General features: G+C 37.2%; 1 protein-coding gene across 1 annotated transcript; it reads right to left on the bottom strand.

The window, feature by feature from the left end:
* Positions 1–6995: 6995 nt before the first annotated feature.
* On the bottom strand, positions 6996–9906 carry LOC104810000 (probable receptor-like protein kinase At2g39360). The gene has a single exon (XM_010536153.1). It carries the CDS (start codon positions 9587–9589, stop codon positions 7157–7159), a length of 2433 nt encoding a protein of 810 aa, XP_010534455.1. The 5' UTR covers positions 9590–9906; the 3' UTR covers positions 6996–7156.
* Positions 9907–15605: the final 5699 nt, after the last annotated feature.

The raw sequence follows: 15605 nt of genomic DNA on the forward strand, positions 1-15605 counted from the left end.
CATTGGTGAGGAAAAAGGTGCATGCAATCAATGTCTCCACGTGAGAATCAGATCATGTTTACATGGCCGACGCCATCGGCTTCTCTCCTACACGATGAAAACTCATTCCATGCACGTACACTTGTTTGTGATCGTCTTTTTTTTTTCTTTTAATCTTTAAACATTTTAGCATAAATTTACAACCAAAAAAAACATTTTAGCATATATATACATATACACACACACATATATATTATGCGTATTTAATGTATGAGTTACGCTTTTATGTGTAGAGTCTATATATTGTTTTCGAAAAATCAGCGACCAAAATGGAGAAAACCCTAATGGTGTAGAAGCAATTCTTTTTTCTTTATATATGTATTTCGGAAGTTCACTGGACGTCATTTTTTTTTTACAAAAAACTAATTAAAAACAAAAAAAAATCCCGAAAGAAGATTTTTTATTTAAAAAATGAATCAATTCTATAAACAGATCAAATTAATGAACTTGTCGAATAACAGAAAAAAAAAAACTTACCGAAACAAAACTGTCACGGCACAGATTTGTACGCAAGAAAAGCTTGTCTTATTTCTCTGCATTGAGCGGCATATATACAACTGATACAATCGACTGTGACCTAGTTTACATAAAAGGAAAACTACTGCAATATGTAAATTTGCTATATGAGCAGGATACGTGATTACGTGATTTATGTACAAAGATATGTCCAATACCCCCCCTCAAGTTGGAGCGTAAATGTTGTGTAAGCCCAACTTGTCGAGGAAAATATCGAATTCTTTCTTACCAAGCGCCTTCGTAAATATGTCCGCGAGTTGCTGCGAGCTAGAGACATGACGAGTAACAACTGTATTTGAGCTGATATGATGTCGGAGGAAGTGGCAGCCAACTTCTATGTGCTTTGTGCGGTCGTGGAAAACATCGTTTGCAGCAATGTGAAGAGCCGCTTGGCTATCGCAGTGCAGGAGCATGGGTTCCGAGTGAGATGTGCCGAGGGAGTGGAGCAGTCCTTTTAGCCAAAGAAGCTCGCACGTTGCAGCAGACATGGCACGATATTCTGCTTCAGCGGAAGACAAGGAAACCGTAGGTTGCTTCTTGGATTTCCAGGAGATAGGAGACTGACCAAGGCGGACAAGCCAACCGGAAACTGACTTGCGGGACTTGGGACAGCCTGCCCAATCAGAGTCGCACCAAGCATTGAGCCGAAGGTCTGAATCTGTCCGCAGCAGTATGCCTTGTCCCGGATTCTGCTTTAAATAACGAACAACTCGCAATGCCGCTTCCCAATGATCGTCGCGTGGTTCGTGCATGAACTGCGATAGGATGTGTACTGCGTACGTTATATCAGGCCGTGTTGCTAACAAATACAGAAGGCGTCCGACAAGGCGACGGTATTTTTCAGGTTCGGCGAGGACAGGACTGGTAGATATGGCCAGACGATGATTTTGATCAAGGGGGAATGCAGCCGGTTTGGAACCCAGCAAACCTGTCTCCGATAAGATGTCGAGAACATATTTGCGCTGACACAATGAGATTCCAGAGGGGCTGCGTGCAACCTCGAGACCGAGGAAGTACTTTATTGGACCCAAATCTTTCATTCGAAAACACGTGCCAAGGTAGTCTTTGAATGATGTCATGGCAGAATCCGAGTTTCCTGTAACGAGTAAATCGTCTACATAGACCAGTACATGGAGGCGTGTCTGTCCGTGATTGTACACAAACAACGAGTGATCAGACTCCGATTGAAGAAATCCGTAGGCTCGTAAAGCTGTCGACAATTTAGAGAACCAACAACGAGGAGCCTGTTTAAGGCCGTACAAAGATTTCCGGAGACGACATACTTGGCGTGAGTCGGAAGGAGAGAAACCGGGGGGAAGTTTCATGTACACTTCATCCGTCAAATCGCCGTGAAGGAAGGCGTTATGCACATCCATCTGATGTACATTCCATCGACGAGCAGCAGAAACCGCAAGGAATGTGCGAACAGTGACCATTTTTGCTACCGGAGCAAACGTGTCATCGTAATCAATTCCTTCCGTTTGATTGTTTCCGAGAATAACAAGTCGAGCCTTATACCGTTCAACAGTACCGTCCGAGCGATATTTGATGCGGAATATCCATTTACATCCGATAGCTTTCTTGTCAGGAGGTAATGAAGCCAGTGTCCAAGTCTGATTCGTTTCGAGTGCGCCAATCTCATCTTGCATTGCTTGTCGCCATCGTGAATCCTGGACAGCCTCCTTGTAGCTTCGTGGTTCACGGTCAGCAGTCACCGCTGCAAGAAAATGCAGATGAGCTGGCGAAACATTGTCATAAGAGACATATGTTTCGATCGGGAAAGCTGTGCTGCAGGTTGACACGGAAACAGGGGAAGACGAAGCAATGTGCGTAGTGCTTACAGCATTGGTGAGGAAATCTTTGAACTTGACATTCTGGAATTTTTGTCTTTGACCTCTCCCCAATTCAGCAGGTCGAGTCTGGTTTTGCGACGACGGCAGAGGAGAAGAAGCAGAGGGCGATGAAATGACTGCAGGAGAGGCAGACGAGGAAGGAGACACGGGGTCGGCAGGGTCAGCAACAGCAGAGCCCCCCTGACTCCAGAAACAGGGGAAGAGGAAGCTGGAGTCGAAGGAGCACTGGGGGAAATCTCAGGAACAACAGCCGAGGATGGCGTAGATTGGCCAGATTCGAAGAACACGTCATCGTCTTCATGAAACACAGGTGGAGATAGCACAACAGAGGAAGATGGCTGGACTGTATTTTCGCAAAAAGGAAATACAGTCTCCACAAATACGACATCGCGGGAAACATGGAACTGTTTTGTATTAAGATTATAAATTCGCCAACCTTTTTGTCCGGAGGGATATCCGACGAAGATCGAGCGAAAACTACGGGGAGCAAACTTGTCTCCACTTCGATTCTGGTTGTGAACATAACACATGCTCCCAAAAACTCGAAGATGGGCATAGTTCGGAGAGCGACCATGAATAATCTCATATGGTGTTTTACCTCCAAGGACAGCGGACGGAGTACGGTTGATTAAATAAGCAGCCGTAAGTATACTTTCTCCCCAAAAATCCAAAGGAAGATGTGCTTGAAATAACAATGCGCGTGCGACATTGAGGATATGTCGGTGTTTTCGCTCAACCCGACCATTCTGCTGCGGTGTACCAACACAAGAAGTTTCGTGCAGAATTCCCTTTTCGGAGAAGAATGTGCGTAAGCTAAGGAATTCGGAACCATTGTCAGAGCGAACCGTTTTGACAGATGTACCGAATTGTCGTTCAACCATAGTAATAAAAGCTCGAAGGTGAAACTGGGTCTCGTGTTTACCAGAGAGCAAATAAATCCACGTGCCACGCGAAAAATCATCCACAATAGTCAAAAAATACTTTGCACCCGAGAATGACGGTTTTCGGTATGGACCCCACAAATCGCAATGAATTAACTCAAAGAGGTGTGTAGTTTTATTCGTACTCAAAGGAAATGCAGCCCGAGATTGTTTTGCGCGGAAGCAAACATCACAAGACTCAATCTCAGAACAACTACTGCTAGAAAAACGAAATCCAGAAATCTGCGTAAGTATTTTTGGCGACGGATGTCCAAGACGTTTGTGCCACAAATCCAGAGACTTAGTATCACTGATCCGAGTTGCTGCGATAGTTTCTGAACTGCGGAAATAATACAATCCCCCTCTCTGTTCACCCGCTCCAATCAGTGTCTTGGAAGTGCGGTCCTGGATAACACAAAACCCGTGAGCAAACGTGATAAAGCAACCACAGTCAGCCAACAATTGAGATACGGATATCAGGTTGCAGTGCAATCCCGGAACGAAGAAAACATTGGTCAAACGGACTGTCGAGGTCAACACAACACTGCCTGTCTGAACTGAGAAAACCTGGCGGCCATCCGGCAAGACAACCGAACACGGTGACATCGGAGATAAGTCATCGAGAAGTGAGATATCCCCAGTCATGTGTTGGGAACAACCTAAATCAAGAAGCCAAGAAGCAACAGAACTCTTACCAGATAATGTCTCGACAGATGCAAGTTGAGTTCCATTTATCATCGCGAGCAGTGTTTGCCACTGATCTGGACTAAGATCGCCCAAGACACTCTTGTCGGCATCGGAAATCCCAGGAGAAACAGAGACATGGTTCGCTGTGTATGTCGCATTCGCCCGAACAGAAGCACTGGCTCGACCCCGACCTGAAACAGTAGGCGGAATATGGGTTCCTCGCCCGTGGCCAGCACCGGGCCGATGTCGTGGTCTGTCACCCCACCATTCGGGATAACCAATGCGTTGGAAACAGCTGGAGGCGGCGTGACCCATTCGATTACAGTGCGAACATAAGACAGTTTTGTCTTTGTCTTCCAAGTGAGTCCGAGGTTTCGGAGCTGTAGCCACCGAGAAGACTGCCACCTCATGACGGTCTTCAGGCTTGGAAATGACATGTTTCGAGTCTTCTTCTTGAGCGACTAGATTGTAGGCTTCTTCAAGACTAGGCAAGGGCTGACGAGAGAGCAGATTCGAGCGCACCGTGCCGAAAGATGCTTCATCAAGTCCGAGCAGAAATTCGTAGAGGCGATCCTCATTTCGCTCTCTTTCTAGTATGTCCGATACACCACACGTACACTTTCCACAATTGCAAGTCTTCAACATGCGGAAATTAGCGAGATCATCCCACAGTTTTGTAAGTCTTCCAAAATAAGCTTCCACCGTTGTTCCTTGTTGGCGGCAGTTTGCAAGATCAATTCGAATCTTCAGAAGTCTTGGTGCATTCGTCTGTCCAAAACGGCGTTTTAGATAATTCCACAGATCCTCTGCATATTCCCTATGAACAACATCCGAGCGGAGATGCGGTTCGAGCGTGTTCTTGATCCAGGAAACGAGAAGAGCGTTGTTGGTGTCCCAATCCTCATAATCCACTGAGTCCAAAGTCGGTTTCGGAATGGATCCATCAACAAAACCAAACTTCTTACGTGATTTAAGAGCTTGACGGATGTTGATAGACCACTCATCGTAGTTGTCTCCGCGAAGCAATGGTTGGGAGAGAACAAGGCCGGGGTTGTCGCTAGGAGTAAGATCATACGGCGAAATTGTTCGACGTTGAACAATCACGTTTTCGGGTGCCATCGTTGCGCGATGCATTGTCGGAGTCGAGTTCGAAGGAGCAATCGGTGTCGGGGTCGGTGTCGGAGTTGCTGTCGGAGATTCGGTGTCTGAAGTCATGGAATCGAAATTGGGAATCGAGAATTTTAGGATTCGTGCTCTAATACCATGTCACGGCACAGATTTGTACGCAAGAAAAGCTTGTCTTATTTCTCTGCATTGAGCGGCATATATACAACTGATACAATCGACTGTGACCTAGTTTACATAAAAGGAAAACTACTGCAATATGTAAACTTGCTATATGAGCAGGATACGTGATTACGTGATTTATGTACAAAGATATGTCCAATAAAAACACATTATTTGATTTATCCTTTAGTTAAAATACTTTTTGAGTATCATAACCAACATACGTATCGCTTATGTCATTGTATACACATGTATTCTGATTTCAAAAAGTTTAAATATTAAAAAATAAATTACTTTATAAATTACTATAAAGAAACGGAAAATCATAAAAAAGAAGAATTCATATATTTATGTAACTGAGAGAAAAATAAAAAATGGTAATAAAAAAAACAAAGTAAAACAGAGAGAAACCAATTGGAGAAACAAAAAGAATAAAAATGCTCATTGAATGCAAATCTAGGGGAAATCATCAAACAAATAAGAACATATATATAATAAAAGAAATTTACTACAACTGAAATTGAAAAAAACACACAGAAATGGTGGAAAAAAACGGAAAAAAATATAATATCTATTTGATGCGGGATATTTAAAAAATATTTAAAATATAAATTAAATAATTTTAGAAATTAAAACTTCATATAGGGTCAAATTCATGCGAAGAACGGCATTTAGAAATTAAAATTAGAACTTCATATATAAATTAAATAACTACCTTTTTGGTAGTTACAAAATGAGTTTTATAAGCAAATGAACATGTTCTAAAAGCTTTATTATATCATCAAAATCAGCCATGTGTGATCGCATATATATCTTTTATATATATATATATGTATATATATATATATATATATATAACTTCCTCCTTTGTAGCTCGTATTCAAGAAACGGTCTGATTCGACATACAAACCTCCACTGATAAAATTCGTTATTATGGTTAGTCAATAACAAGGGATGGAAGAAAGAAAGGAATCCGGAGGTTGGTGCGTGGACTTAGAGTAAGCCATTTTGGTTACTAAATAACCAAACCGAATAAGATATAAATATAATCGATTTCGAACCGAAAAAAATCATAAATTTCGTTGAAAAAATGAATTTTTTACGAATATAAAATCATATATAAACTGAACTGTATTCGAACCAAAACTTAATTATACAAAAATCAAATGATTATAGTTTTTATAATCGAAATAACCAAACCAAAACCCGAGATATATTATCCGGACGTTATGTCTTAGAGTTGGCTATGAGTTCAAAAGATAACCCTAGAATATCCGAAAATTATCAATATTTACAAAGTTATCCTATATATTAATTGTCTTTTAAATTATCAATATTTACAAAGTTATCCTATATATTAATTGTCTTTTAAATTATCAATATTTACAAAGTTATCCTATATATTAATTTACATAAGGTTTCTGGTGATTGTCTTTCCCCTCACTAATATCCGAATATTTGAAATATCCAAAAAACATTCGAATTCAACCAACTCAAGAGTCAAAATCGGATACCGAATTCTAAAATTCAAACTATTGAATTTTGGAATAAACATCTTCAAATTCTGGATATTGAAGTTGATGTGGGCCATGAACATGCTTGATTTAGCCCATTTGCATTATTAATCATTCGAGTGGGCCGACAAGTTCAGCCCAATAACCGATAAATCATCGCCTGAAAAAGACGAAACAAGTTCTGTTGTGTAATGTGTGACTCAACATCATTGTAATCGGAAACATAACACCTCTTTCTTCTGTACAAACCCAACCCCATACATACATACATACGTGTAACGTACGTACATACATACATGTATACATACATACATGTATACATACATACATATCACAAAAGTCATCTCATCTCTTCTTCCCTCACCATTTGGGCAAAAACTCGGCTCATTGAAACCCCTGCAATATCTCCATCACCACCAGAGAAACTGAACTGAGTGGTTGATGTTGTCATGTCTGATTGATCAACGAGATTCTCATCGTTTGTTCCGTCTCCTTTAGCTTCCAGCTTAAGTATGAACTCAAGATTCCACAGTACATTCCCCATTGAAGGCCGATCTATCCCATTCGGAGCCAAACACTTCTCTGCAATCTCACAGTACTTGTTCAACGCCTCTCGGTTTACTTGTCCCGCAAGAAACGTGTCCACGATCTCTTCCGGGTTCCCGTTCTTGAGCGATTTCATCACCCAGTCGATGAGATTCACTCTCTCTTTCGGAAGAGATGGGTCAATCACCGGTCTACCTGTGAGTACTTCAAACATTACCACTCCAAAGGAGTAGACGTCGGATTTCTCTGTGAGTTGCTGTCTGGTTAGGTACTCTGGATCTAGATACCCAAAGCTTCCTTTCACCGCAGTACTGACATGGGTCTGATCGAGATCCGGACCTGTCTTAGACAGTCCAAAGTCTGCAACTTTGGACATGAAATTCTCATCCAAGAGTATATTAGCGGATTTTACATCGCGGTGGATGATCGCCTTTGCAGAACCCGTGTGGAGATAGTGAAGCCCTCTAGCCGCTCCTACGCAAATCTCCAGCCTCTTTCTCCAGCTCAACATCGGGTTATCCGACCCGTAAAGATGATTCTTGAGTGTCCCGTTCTCCATGTACTCGTAAACAATGATCATCTCGTTGTTCTCGTCGCAGTACCCGATCAGAGAAACCAGATGCCTGTGTCTGAAATGAGACAGCATCTCAATCTCTGTCTTGAATTCTGCAAGTCCCTGCTGAGAATGTGAAGCTCCTCGTTTCACGGCTACCTCGGTTTTGTCCCTCAAGATTCCTCTGTAAACTTTTCCGAACCCACCAAACCCGATAACCAAGCTTTCGCTGAAATTATCAGTAGCTTCCTTGATCACAGCAAAGGGGAAACGATACCCGATCGTTGTTCCACTCTCCTTGATCTGTTCATCTTCTCTCCAATGAACAACCTGCAAGATTCTGCTTCTTCTTCTCCTTCTTCCTCTGCACAACAAGAAAGCAACCAAACACAATGCCAGAGCAGCACACAAGGCGGCGGATAATCCAGCGATAAGGCCAATTCTCGGGTTGGAACTCTTGTTAGGGACAGAACCCTTGGGAAGAATAGCATCTGAAACATCGAGGCTGAGTTTCTCGTTGCTTATCTTCAAGATCTCGAAGCCATTGATAAAAGCATTCGTGTAATCATCAGAACCTACAGTTCCAACACTTAAATTCAGATACCCTTCATACCCATTATCCTTCCTCATCACTGCATCGATGAAATAAGGAACTCCAAATTCACCATTCGCGACCTGTGACATGTCAAGGGAAGCAACTAACAGTGAATTGACGTAAACGTTGAAGTAAAGCTGGTTCTTGGGACCAAAAGCATTCACTATAATGTCACAGAAGTGAAACCGGAGAAAATGGTCGAAACCAGGATCCACATTGAAGCTCCAGGTGAGATTGGCAATGAGGATTAGGTTATCATCAGAGTGCAGCTTTGTCGCTGTTCCATAGACAGAAGCCGGGGCTATTTCTTCTGTTACGTCACCAGAGAACTTAACTGCTGTGATGTTCCTCACAGTCTTACCGCCATTGCCATGTCCGAAATATGCAGATTCTGAATCCCAAAACCTCCATGACTTGTCCTGATCTCGAGTCACTGTCAAATTCCCCATGTTAACCCTAGCAACTGTCTCCAAGGCACGAGTCCTGAGGTTCTGCCTACTTGCTTCTGAACCTATGAATGTCGCTTCTTCAGGAATCAAGCTCTCTGGAAGGAGAAACACTTCCAAAGCGTTGATAAACGCATTGAGATTAGGTTTGGGACTGAACTCGAGGGTCAACTCATTCGCCGTGATGTTCAAACTGTATTCCTTAACAACAGACATGTTCATCGGGGGATTGTAATCTCTGATCAGAGTGAAATTCTGGGCTGAAATCGAAAATCTGGCCTCGCTCAGATCGTACTCCCCGGATTTGAAGGGGAAGAAGTGAAGGCGAATGAAGAATCGCCCGCGTTGCTTGACCGGGAAACTGTAACTTGATCGTCCCGAAAATACTCTCGCTGTCTCGTACAAGCCCGAATCGTTGGTTCGAGGGAGAGAATTAGAACCCGTGGCATTGACCGAGATTCCTCGCGGAGTGCTGAGGATGTCGGAATCGGAGACAAAGATTCTACCGTCTACAGACATGTTCTTCGGCGATCCACAGTTGATGAAGAAAGCATCGGAGGCCGAAGAAACGCGCAAGGAGAAGAGGAAAGCTAAACCCCATAACTGAAATGGAGAGAATTTGGGTTTGACCATTGCAGAAACACGAAAATGAAAAATACCCAGAAAGCAAAAACTCGAAAACTCAGCTGCAACTCACGAAGAAATCTCAAAATCGAAACTGAAGGCAGAAAGAAACATGAACGAGGCTCACAGATTTCGAATCCTTGAGAAGAAGAAGAAGAAGAAGGTGGAAAAAGTAAAGTCTACTCGCAGGAACTTTGATGGAGCAGGGAAATCAACCTAAAAATCCGCGTTCACACGAGAATCTTTTGACGAAGACGATGAAAAGGGGAACCCGAAAGGACAAGACGGCAGGCTTGATTAACAAATCCGAAAACAACCCACGAGAAAAGTTTCGAACTTTTGTTTGTTTTTATATTTATGCGAATTTTTCAACGTTTTGTTCTGACAAATTCGTAGAATCGGAGTTTCAAAAAATTGAAATACTTGTGAACATTTTTGGCCTGACGTATTGGAAAAAGGGCAAAGAGATTACAATAAATAAATAAATAAATAAATAAAAGTGCGAAAACGTGTGCGACAAATAATCAACAGACGGTTCAACAGCTCTGCAATTGTGCAGTTTAGGTTACATGTAATGACAAGAGAGAGCGGCAGAACAATTGTCTCTGTCAATGTTATTAATTATAAACTCTTAATTATTTTTGGATTTGTCCAATCCTTTTATTAAATGGTGCCAAAGACGAATTTCGTATAAGATTTTGATTACTGATTTTGTGATTTAATTATCATACGTAATCCTCTAATTATATTGAATCAGGAGATTACAATATTCAACAAAAGAAAATATTTTGTGGCAGACAAAAGAAATAGATAATCTTTTAAAAAAATGTTCAAATTATAATATATATATATATATATATATATATATATGCATATACACAGCTGTTTTTCTGAGTTCAATGAATTTGATTTTTAGTTTATGGATAATAAAATCGTACAACTGTTTGTTCGTGTCGCTATCTTATCCAAATAAGGTTATACGTGATTTTTTTTTTAATTATTGAATCTGAAAGGTATGTTCTATCTAAAAAGAATTAGAAAAAAAATTAACGGTACACGGTAAACTTTCGATTTATAAAAAAATTAAAAAATTGTAGTGTGAAATATTCAACACTTCCTAACCGGTCAATTTTGGACAAGTAGAATCCTTCGACTTAAAATGGAATTGATATAAGAATAAAAATTTATATTATGAATTTATATAATTTTAAGTTAATATACAAAAAAATAAAATAAAAACGAAAATATTTTTTTAAAAATAAATATTTTTTTTAGTAAAAACGAATTCTCATAGACATCCAGGAATTTATTACCGATGTGTATAAAATGGATCCGGACCGATCTATCCCATCTCGTTCTTAGAATTTTTTAACCCAACTTATCCCGATGCATTTTTTAGCGAGCCGAAAAAATATTTGGTTCAGTACGACGAGTCGAACGAATCGGTTCACGAGTCAAACAACTAATCAAGAAAAAACCACAATTTAACTATTAAAAATATTAAAAAAGCTATTTTTTCTAACTCACAAACCAATTCGTGAACTCGCCAAATTGGCTCACGATAAACTCGACTCGCAGCGAATTGGCTCGTTAGACAAATTTTTTTCGGGCTCAAATTTTTTAAACCTGGCCAGCGAGTCATCTTAGTTTTCCCTACCTATTGAAGATTATCTTTAACATTTTGTGGCAGACAAAAAAAATAGATAATCTTTTAAAAAAATATTCAAATTATAATATATATATATATATATATATATATATATGCATATACACAGCTGTTTTTCTGAGTTCAATGAATTTGATTTTTAGTTTATGGATAATAAAATCGTACAACTGTTTGTTCGTGTCGCTATCTTATCCAAATAAGGTTATACGTGATTTTTTTTTTAATTATTGAATCTGAAAGGTATGTTCTATCTAAAAAGAATTAGAAAAAAAATTAACGGTACACGGTAAACTTTCGATTTATAAAAAAATTAAAAAATTGTAGTGTGAAATATTCAACACTTCCTAACCGGTCAATTTTGGACAAGTAGAATCCTTCGACTTAAAATGGAATTGATATAAGAATAAAAATTTATATTATGAATTTATATAATTTTAAGTTAATATACAAAAAAATAAAATAAAAACGAAAATATTTTTTTAAAAATAAATATTTTTTTTAGTAAAAACGAATTCTCATAGACATCCAGGAATTTATTACCGATGTGTATAAAATGGATCCGGACCGATCTATCCCATCTCGTTCTTAGAATTTTTTAACCCAACTTATCCCGATGCATTTTTTAGCGAGCCGAAAAAATATTTGGTTCAGTACGACGAGTCGAACGAATCGGTTCACGAGTCAAACAACTAATCAAGAAAAAACCACAATTTAACTATTAAAAATATTAAAAAAGCTATTTTTTCTAACTCACAAACCAATTCGTGAACTCGCCAAATTGGCTCACGATAAACTCGACTCGCAGCGAATTGGCTCGTTAGACAAATTTTTTTCGGGCTCAAATTTTTTAAACCTGGCCAGCGAGTCATCTTAGTTTTCCCTACCTATTGAAGATTATCTTTAACATCTTTGATAATACATAAACACATTAGGTCCAATAAAATGGCTCAATAAAATGGCCCATTAGGCCTCAAATAATCTCAAAAGATAAACTCGATAAAGGCCCATTCAGCCACTGCATACATGGGCCTAGCCCTTGAATTACTTATGATCTTTTTTTTTCCCTAAATATTTTAGAATTTTTTTTAGAGAAAATGAATCTAAGATCTTTGTCATCGCAATAAGTTGGCGACGGATGTTGTCTTCAACAAAGTTTCTGAGCGAAATTTTCGAAGCTTTGGTTTCGGTCAGAGGGTTCCAAAACGCGTAGGGGCAAAATGGTCATTTGTGAGGTCGAGTAAATGAGACCTAGGGTTTGTATTTTTCGTTTAGACTTGCGATTTTTGGTTTTGGGTCGTTCTCTCTCTCATTCGGTGAACTTGTGTTCTCCGAGCGTCGGATTGACTTTCCGGTCGATTTCCGGCGATGATCTCTTTTGTAACCCTAGCAAACGTTGTTTCTCTTCCTGAGACGTAGGTATTGGAATGTTGGAGAAAAAGATCGGGATTGCTCGGACTTGATCACAGAATGTCTCGCAGACGAACAAATTCGGACACGAACACAAATGATGACACATCAAGTCTTGGACTTTACTTGGACAAAACTTGGGCCAAAAGCCCAATTCGATTATGAGAAGCTAACGGACAAAATCAAATCAAATATATTTTTCATGATTTCATGCACGCGTTACATCGACATTTTCTTTTGTCATGTCTTTTACCGTTGTGCTTATTTCCTTGTTTGTTTTTATTTTACTTTTTCTATTTTATTGTTCTATATATATATATATATATAAGTGATACGATGAATAACAATATAAGTAACTATTTCATCAAAATCCTCTTGTCTTTTTCGTGTTCTTCTCTTAGCCGATGACATAGACATCTTATTTTCTTGTCTACTCAATCAAATTCATCTCTAAAATACTAAATTCTTCGGTAGGTACCGAGCGTTAGAGCTCCGTACTGAATTCGTAAAACTCCGGTGTCTCGCATTCTTTTCTGTTTTGCTCACACGAGTGATTTGGGAGTGTTCGGTGATGATCCGAGAGGTCGATTCCTCTACAACGGAGAATACAAATACCTATTTGAGAAATTTTAAAAAAAAATAAAGAAGTGAAACCTTCTTTTTATGAATATCAAATTATCTTTATGGTTTTCATTGCTCAAGCTTGTATCAATTGAAGTGGATATTCGCGTTTGCCGTGTTTGATTAATTTTATGAAGGTTCCGCCAAATGATGTTTTGTATTCATATGGTATCACATACGAATTATTTATAATGATAAATTAATATTGAATATTACAAAATTTTAAAATATATGAATTTGCATACGAGGGGATATTAATATATCTTTAGAGATTCATATATCCGAGAGGATATTTATATATAAGTGAATACTCAAATATTCGAAATTCAGATTCAGAACCTTTAATATACTATTTTTTTTATCATTGATAATAAATATATTGTTTTACAAAATTTCACTAATTGACTTATAACTAAAATTAAAAAATATAAATAATTGTTTATAATAAATATAAAACGATTATTTTACGGATAATTACGAATGTTGAAAAACATTCCAATTCGTATCAAATCTAAAAACAGTACATATCAATTTATCCGAATCCAAAATACCTAAATATCCGATTTTTCTATTTTAGAAACAAATTTTAATTGCATTCATATATTTTCGGGTGATTATAAGTAAGGGTGGACATTTCGGTATTCGGTTCAGATTTGGATCGGAAATAGTTCGGTTCGATTCTTTTGGTTTTATAAAAGTAGGTATCAATCGGTTATTGTATTATATTGAGTTCTTTTCGATTTGGTTCCAATGTTTATTTAAAAAAATAGTTCTTTTAAAAAAATCAATTTTTCAGATTTTTTTTTTCAAATTTCTATTCAATTCGATTTGATTCAATTCTAAAAATTTCGGTTTTTTAAAATAATACCGTTCAAAAATTTTGGATAGTTCGAATAATAAAACAACATATTTTTTGATTTGGTATGATTTAGATGAATTGCACCATTGTTTTTTCCTCCATTGAGTCCAAAACTTTTCGAAAAGATGAGGACAGTGTTAATCCTATTTTAATCAAAGGGAAGCCCTTATATTCGGCTTCTCTTGTTTTTCTTTTTTCTTTTTTTTAATATCTTTTTCGTTAAATTAATGGGTGTCGGTTTATTAATATATTATATATTATTAGTATCGTAACTTGTTCTCCACATTGTATTCTTTTTATTTAATACTTGTGCGTGTCCCTTAGTTGCTGTAAGAGACAGACAAGTGAGATTTCCAATTTTTTTTTATTTACAAAATTTGATTATTTTTAAAATACTCCCATAAATAAAATCGAATAGGATAACTCATCTAACCGTATTCAAATTGAATCTGATTTAAAAATCATATAATTTTATAAATTAAATTAAAAAGTTTAGAATCGAATATAAAAATATAATTTAAAAATCTAAACTGAAAATAAAATTATATATATGTGAAATAAACATATTTTTAAATAAAAACTGAAAACCAAATTCAAACCATAACCAACATAAAACCCAAACATTTTTAGGATATTTAGGTTATAACTAATTATAATAATTTTTATTTTGAGTTTTTAGCTTTAGTTTTTGATTTTTTTATTTTGATTTTTAGATTTAGATTTTTTTGTCTTTATAATATTTTTAAATCCAAAAAATAAGTTTCTTTAATTGATTTTTTCACTAAAATAATTTTCGATTTAAAAAAAAACTAAATATATAAAATCGTGATTGTCAATTTTTTGTTTTTAAATTTTAAAAATTCTGAAAACTCCATACATTCAACTCTTAATTTGTTTATTAAAAATAAAAGTAATCAAAACAAGAATCAGCTCCTAAAATTTCAATCGCTAACACTTATATTGTTCTTGATGTATATATTATTATAATAAAAATAAACTAATCAGACTTTCTTTCATGGAATCTATTTCTCGACTATACTTACTTTCAATGTTTGTATTGTAAGTCAAAATGCTAAGAATGATTTTTTCTAAGTGGGAAAAAAAAGAATAATTATATATTGGATAAATATTTTTTTGACTAAAAAAGAGAGATGGAAAATGACGTTAATTTTATTTTAAAGTTGGAATATGCAAATAAAGTTACTATCTTCTTTCAGAAAGCATGGAACCCTGTTTCCCGATTACCTCAATTTTTTATTTTACATTTTTTTAATCTTTTAAAATTATTACAGTTCTCGTCCTTGGTAACTTTTTTTTTACCGACCATGAACTATTTTTTTTCTTCTAGAAACGGACCCGTACTTTCTATTTTCCATCCTTTACTATGTGTTATGTACAAAATTACAAAGTTTTCACGTACATAAACGATCTTCTAAAAGTTAGAAATGCAATTTTTTTTCCAAAAGTAATTC

The sequence above is a fragment of the Tarenaya hassleriana genome, unplaced genomic scaffold, assembly GCF_000463585.1.
Source record: "Tarenaya hassleriana unplaced genomic scaffold, ASM46358v1 Cleome17, whole genome shotgun sequence".
In the NCBI taxonomy this organism is placed as follows: Eukaryota; Viridiplantae; Streptophyta; class Magnoliopsida; order Brassicales; family Cleomaceae; genus Tarenaya; species Tarenaya hassleriana.

Bases quoted from the DNA above. Each gene is read 5' to 3' on its own strand.
- LOC104810000 (XM_010536153.1), bottom strand. From the start codon at position 9,589: ATGGTCAAACCCAAATTCTCTCCATTTCAGTTATGGGGTTTAGCTTTC.